The following is a 10320-nucleotide window of genomic DNA, read 5'->3' on the forward strand; positions in this document are numbered from 1 at the left end:
ACAGGAAAAAAAGACACAACTAGTGGTTTCATCTGCCAAGGCACTTATTACCCAGGGCCTGCCTGCTTTTAATAGCTGGGGAATGGGGTGAAGGCTGTGGTTAACTGTGCAGCAGATGCTGTGGCGGTTCCATTAAGCAGTAACGTAACACTTGGAGGAAAGAGGTTAAACAAAATTCTAGTTCTAGTACCCAACAAGTCACTGATTCAATATGCTTGTGAATGAAAATTCAATACCCTTCAAGGGTTTGCTCGCTACAGCAAACACTATTACAACTTTTAACTCAATTCTTCTCCTGTTTTTGCTGTAAAACAATAGCGCAGTGAAACTATTTTATGATGAGGCTTTTACAGCCGTTTGGCTATATTTTTATTGGAGTTCAACCCAGGAGAGGTGGTAGTTCATACAGTTACGCTCTGACTTCAGACTTCAGGCTTGCTAATAACAGAGAACTCAACACCACGTTTGTTGAGGCGCTCAATCAGTTTTGTTTTGGAGAAGGCAGCTCCCGGAGAATATACACCACCCCTGTTAATGAAAATCAAAAGAATAACATTAGTGATACAGTCATTGAGCGCCACCTTTTTTGAGGTCAAAGACCTGCTTCCCTGCCTAAGAAAGAAAAAGCTACTGTCCTACAGGAGAGCATATGAGGAATCTGGCAAAGGCTGGTTATATTCATGGGTTCATTTCTGCATCCGGCAAACTCAACAGAAACCACTGCATTCACTGAATATATAGCATCTGGTGCAATAGATGCTGCAAAAGCGTTACTAAAAACCTATGACTACATCCTTTCAAACTGAAAGGCAGATGGAGAGTAAATGGCTTTAAATCAGCTTGTGGTGAAGTATCTCCCTTGCACAGCGATTTGGGTGAGGCAACACAGAAATCCACAGGGATATGAGACCTGCATTTTCAAAGAGAGACGTGCACAGGGTAGCTTTAAAGAAGACCAAGCTGTTCTGCATGGGAAGGCACTTACCTTTTAGGCAGACAAGCTGCATCTTCCAGGAGAGATACACCTGCTTGAACCATTGCAATTGGTGTAGCAACGTAGCCAGGCTCTGAGCAAAAAACCAAACAACATACAGCGTGTTGAAATGTAGAATGTAATTCAGACTTTTGGAGTGAGACTGCTGCATTTAGCCACATCTAGTCATTTAAAGAAGGTATGCTTCATTAACTCCTTTCTGAATATACATTCTTGCTGTCTCCAAACTCTACTTCAGGTGTCATCTTCCCCTCAAAGGAACTATCTGAAGACAAGTATGTTTCAGCTAGAAATGATAACCTGCCAGGGTTAAGTTTGATCTATTTAAGTTCACTCACAGAGGAGAAGAAATAAACAGGTCCAGGCTGTAACAAATGAAAACTATCCTTAAAGCACTCGCCCTTTAACTGCTGTACTCTGCAAAAATGAAAATCAATATGGGAAGTCAGAAGGAAAGAGAATGACAAGAATGCAAATGAATTGGCTATTTCAAAAAAAGAGGTCACAGTGAATACTAGCATCCGAGCTAATATTCTGTAAAGGCTGTTGACTTTGTCCCTGTTGCAAGTGTTCCTTGAGGGTGAAAGTAATAGCAGCGGAACCATAAACCACTTTTAGCGTAGGGAACAGGAGGCAAAAGCAGCGAGCTGCTACTAACGTACATACCTGGTCCTTTCACTTCAGTGCAGATCTTTACATTTGGTTTGCCGTTCTGGGGATCTTGCCCCTCACTGTAACCCTCACCAAAAAAAGTCATTGTAAAAGAGGTTCCATCCATCTGTAGTGGACAAGGCAAGTGTGGTCACCAAAACAGTAACTCACATCAGGTAAGCATAAAGAGTAAATCTAAGTATCTATTATGCCAAATACCAAGATCCATCTAAACATAAGAGTAGTTCTTTTGAGTTATTGCTCAAAAGGTAGAATTTCATCTACATTTTTAATCACTTCCAATTTGTTAGAATTGTTACTGCTCTAAAGTCCATTTATGCTCTGGCTGCTTTCAGTCCTGGGTTTTTGCTACTCAGTCTCCCTCTGTTATCACCTTGACAGACTGAGTGCTGTCAGCCATCCATGTAAATACATCAGACCCAGCAACACAATCCATTTTCTCCTCATATGAGTTCCACATACTTCCGTGTCTAATAACAGAAGGCATGATTATTCAAATATTCAAAGCTATCTGAACAGCCCCACACACAATGTGCATTTAGAAGTTATTTCTTTCAGACTAAGCAGTTGACTCTGGACTACTATTCTGCCATCACTGTAACAATTTTTTTTCCATAATTGTGATGGTAAACAGTCAGTTACCTGTTTCTGGGTTGGTCCTTTCTTTGTGAAGCGTCCAGCAGAGAAAAATTCCGGGTACTACATAATGGGGGGGGACAAAAAAAAAAAAAAAAAAAAAACAAAAACAACCAGTGATAAACCAGAGGGGAAAAAAAATAATCTCCAAACACTTAATTCTTTTGTGTTTTGAACACTTACTTTTATCAGAAGTTTTCTTCCAAAGCTAAACTTCACAAGAAGAAGAAATAAAATGCCAGCAAACATCAGCTTGATAACAGAGCCAAGACCACCTATGTTCACGTAAGCGCCATACTGCACCTGAGGCAAAAACATGTTTTCAGTGACAGAACTCACATCGAAATTTTTGCATCAATTCATTTGTAAAAATAAATCTACCCTAGAACTAGGATACAATTGTTTGATACAATAGACAGCTGTTTAAGTAGTGCCTTAAACAACTGTCTTAGTTCTAAATGACTTTTTGAATAATGCTTCATAATTCATTATGAGAAGACAATTTAACTACAGAATGGCAAGGGGGTGAGCATGGTAAACAAGAGTGGAAAACTTTAAAGAAAGATGTGTTTTGGTATCTGATTTCAGACTTCTCTCCCAATATCTTCTTTCCTCCTCTTTGTGCTTTACTTAAGGAGAAATAGAGGCCTTACTTTAGAATTCTGGAATAGCAATGGCAAGCCTTTCTCATTAGTAGTTTCCAAGCGTATTTTTTGGAGTGCTGTCTTGCCTTTCTCTCTTAACTGATGCCTGTGATTCTGCCCAGCTGCTATACAGATTGTTGGTGCTGGTGTCCCCTCAGGAAACCACAGAAAACAAAAACATCTTTTCCACCACCACCACTTCACATTGCCTTTACTCTGCACACCAGACACCCGAAGTGTCAAAGAATTCAAGAATTCTCCAGATAAAGAATTCGTATGCTGCTCATTTGTATCAGAACGTTTACCACATGATACTGAGATGACTATTGTTACACAGACTACAATTAAGATGCTTTTAGAAGCTCTGCTAATACAACAAAAAAAGCATCTGCACAGGATCAGACTTTAAAGTATTTATCATTCCCGAAAATCATGAAGCCCACCTTTCAAATATTTCTGTGACTCCAGGCTTCCGTTCCCCACAACTACATACCCAGAAACCAGACAGCATGAGAACCCTATGAGAGATTCTCGTAACTATTATGCCAACAGCAATAAGCAATCTCATCAGGTAAAGTATCAAGTAGCATGAAACCCAGAAGAACCTGGACCACATCAGGTCAAGCAGCTTCCAAAGGTGATCAACAGAACAAGCCCCCTTCTTTACAGAAGCAAAAGCACACCACAGTTCATTACTATTTACCAAATTACAGAAACCCAGGTATGCACTAAGAACAGTTATTACATAAAGGAAAGTTGCGTTGAAAATGGTAATAAAGACATAGTACACCAACTAACAGTAGCTTACAGGTGTTTCCTGCAACTCTCTGTGCAAGTAACGCTGAGACCGTTTCACAACAGAAACATCAGATCCCATGAATGGAATGGAGTATTGCTTGAATTCCTGATTGTAAAACACAAGTCCTCTGCAAATAGGAAAAAAAAAAGTCAGAAAAAAAAAACATTCAAACGTTTATGCAAACTGAAAAGACTGATCATAACAGCCCTACCAATACTGGCTTTTTCTCAAGCATTTTTATGACGTTATCTCTTTTCGCTGAAAGCAACCCATTCCAAATTCATCCTTCCTCGCCTCAAAGTTTTATGCGCTCTAGCAAGAATGAACTTGATAATAAAAACAATATTCGCTTCACATTTCTTTTTTCCCTTCTACTGATCACTTTTGAAACAAAACTCAGAAGTTTGCCACATCACTAAAAATCTCTTAGAACAAGTTAACTTTGAGACCCAGTAAATGCTAGGACATATTCTGTTTTTCATTAAAGAAGGAACAAATCAGTAAACCTGAACTTACCTTCAATTCTACTAAACGAGCATCTACGTATTTTTATGATACTGAAGTCCTAAATGCATCTTTTTAGTATTTAAAGTATATTAACAATCTTTATAATCAATACTGGAACTGTCAGAAGACAGCACATTTCACATCTTATGCTTTTTATACCTTCTTTTAAGTTTTGCACCAACTACTGGAACAGGGCTGTATCCTATCTTTTTTCGAAGCTTCCTCAGGTTGTCTTGATCTGCGAGGCCATAAACAGCTGACTTCCAGGTCCCATCATGTATACAAGCACCCTGGTGACATACCATGAAACAGTAATTAATTCAGTATCTCAAGATTTCATGTATTATTTTAATAATGGCCTTAGAATTATTACATGTATTAAACATTATTACGTGTATGTATTACGGTTACATGCATTAAAGTATAGTGAAGTGTGGTGGGTTGACCGTGGCTGAACGCCAGGTGCTCACCAAGCGGCTCTATCACTCCCCTTCTCAGCAGGACAGAGAGCGGAGAAAATAAGTTGGGAAAAAACCCTTTTGGGTCAAGGCAGATTAATAAAGCAAAAGCAAAGGCTGCATGCGGAAGCAAAGCAAACCAAAAGATTTTATTCTCTACTTCCCATCAGCAGGTGATGTTGAGCCGCTTCCTGGGAAGTGGGGCTTCAGTACACATAGCAGTTGCTCCAGAAGGCAAATGTCGTAATAAGGAATCCTCCCCCTCCTCAGCTTTTATAGCTGAGCAGATGGCATAGGGTATGGAACATCCCTTTGGTCAGTTCAGGTCAGTTGACCTGGCTATATCCCCGCACAGGATCGTGCCCACTCCCAGCCTACTGGTGAGGGGGGTGATGTTGGAGAGCGAGCCTGGGTGCTGTGTGTAGCCAAAACACCGGTGTGTTATCAACACCTTCCTAGCGCCCAATCCAAAGCACAGCACTATGAGGGCTGCTATGGGGAAAATGAATTCCATCTCAGCCAAACTCAATACAATCTCCACTCCCTATTCCATACTATTTGCATCATACTCTGGTCCTGCATATTTAATACATACATACATGTATATATATATACACACACACACGCATCTACTAATCATGCCATCGTATTTAATTTTCATTACCGAAATCCCTTCTTACCAACACTTCCAACTTCTACTACGTACTTAAACCATCTTTATACCCAACATACAGATTTATACATTCTCATGAACTACTATCCCATGTTCTTTAACAGAGAGATTTTACTCTCCCATTCCACAAGCTTCCTCCACGTGTTCATTAAGAATACACGGTGACTTGGGCTCCATCTGTCAAGATGGGTGCTCAGGACAGGATGTTTGATTGTTGGGCACCAACATCGGCTTGGTTTGGGTCATTATTGCATTATTTTAATAATGACCTTAGAATTATTACATATATTACACAATATTACATATATGTACTATGATTACATGCATTAAAGTATATTGAAACACACACATACAGACACACACCCACAAAACAAAACAAAAACCCCAAACAGCCAACAGTAATTCACTAGGATTACTGGCAACACACTGTGTATCTGTTATAGCTTACTTGTGTATGAATCCTTCCCACATCTCTGCAAAAGCTGTTTGAAGAACTACTTGGTTTAACGCAACAAATGCTAGGTAGACACCCCATGCAAATGAACCTTACAAAAGGGTGTTTGCTTGGGATACTTTTATTAGCTCCTAAAGTTCTTAGGCTCATCATAAACAAACTGCCAGCTTGTTCCTTGGTCTGAATTAAGTTAACAACAGTTATTCGAATGGGCTACAGCGATGTTATCACAAATACCTCCGAGTTCCAAGAAGGTATAAATGAACTAACCTCAGGCCCAGATTTCACCATCAGGAAACTTTCAACACCAGTTAAGGTACCTTTAAGGGAAGAGAAAGCATTACTTGCCATATGCAGTCATTAGTTCACAAAGCCAGAGTACACTCTGGTAGACTCCAGAAGCAGGCCATTGACAAAATTAGTTGTAAAGGCAGAGTCACATCTTCAGCTCAAAGTAAAATAAACTAAGATTAAGTTCCATAGCTATTTTAGTTAGCAAGTATCAATTTTTTTTATGTGAAGTACTTCAGTAAGAGTCACTAATCTTTAGTCATTCAGTTTTTCATTCATCTTATCTAGTTAACGAGATGATGTAAATGATCAAAGAAAAAAAAAAAAAGGAAAATATTCAGAGCCATATTGAGTTTTCCTCCCAGTTTCAAAAGAAAAGATTACATAGGCTGTGAAAACTGAGAGGGACTTACAGATTTTGGTAGACTTTAACCACAAAAAAAAACCCAAACAAGAACCCCAAACCCAAACAAAACCCACAAACCTACAAAAAACCTGAAACACCCAAGATATTCTAAAACATTTCATTTTAGCATAGCTCATGTTTTGCAAAGAATGCTCAGTTGTGATGAACAGCAAAACAAAACAACTCCTCTAAATTCTGCTGTTTTACTTTGCTCAATTCCTTCTGACATTGTAAAACTGTACTTGTGTGGGCAAGCAACTGCGTAGATAATACCATAAACTCAAAACAGGAACAGATAAAAGACATCTTTATTCAAAAGAAGTATCAGGAATCAAATTATAACCCCACGAATAACCAGAAACTCATTTCCATGCCCCCTCTCTCCCTCCAGTCAGATCCAGTTTGAGTTTTCTTGAAGTTGATGATACACTCCAATGTAAAAAAATCCCACTTAATAGCAGTTTTAATAGTCCATGAAAGCAAAACATTTGGATACTCTTATCAGCCCTTCCAACTGAAAGTCAAGCCTAACGAACAAAGTATCCTCGTTTGAGATTAAGGACCAAGTACTATTTGCATAGAATTAAATCATCTCACATCTTTTCTCAAATATATGTATCCTCTTCCAGTTACTCTCTAGCTGCTTTTAAAGAAAAAGGCACTGTATGGCACTGTCTCATACACTCAAACAACAGCTTCCCAGTGCTTGTGGTAGAAAAACAAAACTTATGAAATCTGACGACCCACTAATTTGCAGTCCCTTTCCCTCAGCCTTCCTGTCCCCACTGTCTCTTCCCTATAAGATTCTCACTGCACAAGAGACAGTGTGCTGAGGCTTGCCTGCCAACATCCATGTGCTGGCTGAACAGCCCGCTGCTGGCAACTGAAGCTTCTGTTCTCTCAGTGAGCAAACTTTCCTTTAATCCCTCCTCTACCTAATGATGAATTTTCTCCAATCTAATGGGAGTAAGATTTACTTCTAAATTTTTTATCTACCAGAGTGGGTTGAAACCAGTCAGCTGGTAAAGGCAGGCAAAAAGAGAGACTGAAAGAGTGTCCACATAAACACTGCTGCTTTAGGAAACCAGATGAAAGCATCAGTTGCATTTCTTTTTCAGCATAAGGTCACGCTTATTTCAGTCACCTTTCAACTTGTCTCTGGTGTACAGTACTCCCATATCCGCTGGTATCGAGTCAAAGCCACAGCTTCCAATGACATATACTCCCTTTTCCGCAGCTTTTTCATTGTATTTCAGGTACATTCCTTCCAGAAACTAAAACACAGTCAGAACAAATATTTAAAGCAGAATTCCAAATTTGGCCATACCCGAGGTTAGCCATCAGCACTTTACTGTTGTATCACAGCACCCAGCATGCTTCAAGCCTCTGACAAGTACGTTTAAGACAGATACATAGTACTCCTGCTTTATGGTATGAAAGCGTCACAGCAGTGCAAAGAAATGCAATTTACACAGAATTCTTCCGTAGAATCACAACCGAGACTTGAAGCAGAATTCAAAAGTTTGGGATTTCCAGAGAAAACCTGAGAGGCTCTCGTCTAAAAGTAAGAAAAGTATACAACTAATACACACTACTGTACTTTAAATGAATTAATGCACCTTGAAGTTGTAGATCAGGAGGCAGAAATTGCCTTCACCTTCAAAAACGTTAGCAGAAACACAGAACATACTAAACAGATACTCCTTTAACAGATCCTTGATATAAGGTAGCATTTTTCTACTGCCACATACCTGGGGTTCTCCACTGATGTCAATGCAGCTTGCACCATTTTCAACACAAGCTTCTACCACAGGCTCTCCAAAGAATCTATACTGTAGTAAGGAAAGAACATGACACATAACAAAATAAAAGCCCCACACCACAACTCACACAGCGTGCTTTACCTAACGTATGCATCTACAAGTAAACGCTTGGTGGCTATTGATTTTGCCAAGAGGGGCAGAAGAGTTACAGCACATGTAGTTTCTTGGGGGGCAGGGTGGGGAGAAGGAACAGCGTGATAAACTTCATGTTCATAATTGAGTTTGCTGCACAGATTACTCCACCGTATTTGTCTCATCACCAAGGCCAATTTCATAAATCCAATCTCAAGTTACGCTTTTTGCACTCGTTTTATCAGCATATTCCCTACTTAAATACTCTGAATTTCAAAGACCTCACTTGCAGCTCTCGTACTTTGATCCCCTCTCAATCTGCTGGAAATATTGCAGCTGATAATTTTAAAGGGGCCAAGAACTTAAACCAGCAAGCCGACAGGCTTCTTTCCAGCTCTGTTTTCCATCCCAGCACTCCACCCCAAACCTCCTCCCCACTTTTCAAGCAGTTTCTTGTACTGCCTGGGAAAGACTTAAACCAAACACTGCTGTATTTCAGCGAGAACTCTTCGTGAACTACACCTGCAGAAACGGGAGCGAGGAAAACCCTCAGGCGATTATAGCACACGCCAGCACTTGCGGTTCTCTTCCAAAAGAGAGCCGCCGCGTTCCAGCCGGGCGGCTCCTGACACCCCGCAGCCCAGCGGCAGCCCTCCCGCCCGCCGAGCGGGCAGCCCGGCCGCACGCAAACCGGCAGCCGCGCCCCCTGGAGGCCGCGGGAGCACCGCCCGCGCCCTCGCACTCACCGGGCCCACGCAGTTGAGCACCAGCCGGGTCTGCCTCGCCATGGCGGCCAGCGAGGCCGCGTCGCCCACATCGCAGAGCAGCAGGCCGACCTCCGCCCCGAGCGCCGCCTTCCCTGCGCACCGGAGACCGCCGTCACCGACCGCCGCTCCCTTCCCTCCCCGGGACGAGCCGCCGCCCCCCGCTTCGACCCTCGGCCCGCCCCGGCCCCTCACGCCCGCCCGCCGGCGGCTGCCACCGGACGGGGCCGCGGCACGGGGGCCGAGCGGGCCCCGCACCAGGGCGCTGCGCCGCACGCCCCCCGGCCGCGGCCCGTACCCAGCCTCTCGGCCGCCCGCTCCAGCACCGCCCGCAGCTTCTCCCGGCTCCGCCCGGCCACGGCCCAGCGCAGGCCGCCGCGCAGCTCCCCGCCGGCCTCCGCCCGCGCCACCTCCTCCACCACGAACTGGCCGGTGAAGCCCGAAGCCCCGAACACCACCAGGTCGTAGGGCCGCCCGGCCTCACCGCCGCCGGCCGCCATTGGGAGAGAAGCCGCCGCACTGCCGGTCAGTGCCAGGCAGCGCCCGATACCACTCGGCCCCGCCCAGGCCCCGCCCTCCGCCGGCGGTGTCGGTGCGCGAGGACCGCCCGCGGTGCTGTCGTTACAGCCGTTGCGGCGGTTGTGGGGTTCGTGGTACCGAGTAGCGCGCGGTGCTTTGGGCCTGCCGGGCCCCGGCGGTGGCACAGTCCGGCCCCGCTCCCAAATCGGGCCCCCAGCCGCTGCCGCGTCCCCTCAGCGGCGGCGCGGCTCAGCCCTCGGCCTCTGCCTGGGAGAAACACAGAACCAGAGAATGGTAGGGGTTGGAAGGGACCTCTGGAGATCATCTAGTCCAACCCCCCCGCCAGAGCAGGGTCATCTAGAGCAGGTTACACAGGAACGCGTCCAGGCGGGTTTTGAATGTCTCCAGAGTTGGAGACTCCACCACCTCTCTGGGCAGCCTGTTCCAGTGCTCTGCCACCCTCAAAGAAAAGAACTAGGGAGCCCGGAACACCCCTTGCTCTCGTTCCAGCAGCTGGGAAGGAGAGAGAAGTGCTATCTTTCAGGTGATTTTTAACATACCGTGAGCAAAGAAAAGTATTACAGACAGGAGGTTTTGGAGCCCAGCAG

The 10320-nt window shown here is 43.9% G+C and overlaps 1 protein-coding gene across 1 annotated transcript; it reads right to left on the minus strand.

The window, feature by feature from the left end:
- Positions 1-331: 331 nt before the first annotated feature.
- Positions 332-9764, minus strand: SCCPDH (saccharopine dehydrogenase (putative)). The gene is made up of 12 exons (XM_074579942.1): positions 9492-9764; positions 9176-9288; positions 8286-8366; positions 7679-7808; positions 6108-6157; positions 4412-4542; positions 3755-3872; positions 2486-2605; positions 2309-2365; positions 1661-1772; positions 986-1067; positions 332-528 (listed from the first exon to the last, which is right to left on the minus strand). The coding sequence occupies exons 1-12, from the start codon at positions 9691-9693 to the stop codon at positions 423-425; spliced, it is 1302 nt and encodes a 433-aa protein (XP_074436043.1). The 5' UTR covers positions 9694-9764; the 3' UTR covers positions 332-422.
- Between the last annotated feature and the right edge of the window lie 556 nt (positions 9765-10320).

This window comes from Larus michahellis, chromosome 3 (genome assembly GCF_964199755.1).
Source record: "Larus michahellis chromosome 3, bLarMic1.1, whole genome shotgun sequence".
NCBI classification, from domain to species: Eukaryota; Metazoa; Chordata; class Aves; order Charadriiformes; family Laridae; genus Larus; species Larus michahellis.

Excerpts from the sequence above, each read along its gene's own strand:
- SCCPDH (XM_074579942.1), bottom strand. The coding sequence starts at position 9,693 with ATGGCGGCCGGCGGCGGTGAGGCCGGGCGGCCCTACGACCTGGTGGTG. Across the intron at positions 3,873-4,411 it reads GGTGCAAAACTTAAAAGAAG|AGGACTTGTGTTTTACAATC; the intron begins GTATAAAAAGCA and ends TCCTATTTGCAG. Across the intron at positions 2,366-2,485 it reads GAAGAAAACTTCTGATAAAA|TACCCGGAATTTTTCTCTGC; the intron begins GTAAGTGTTCAA and ends CCCATTATGTAG.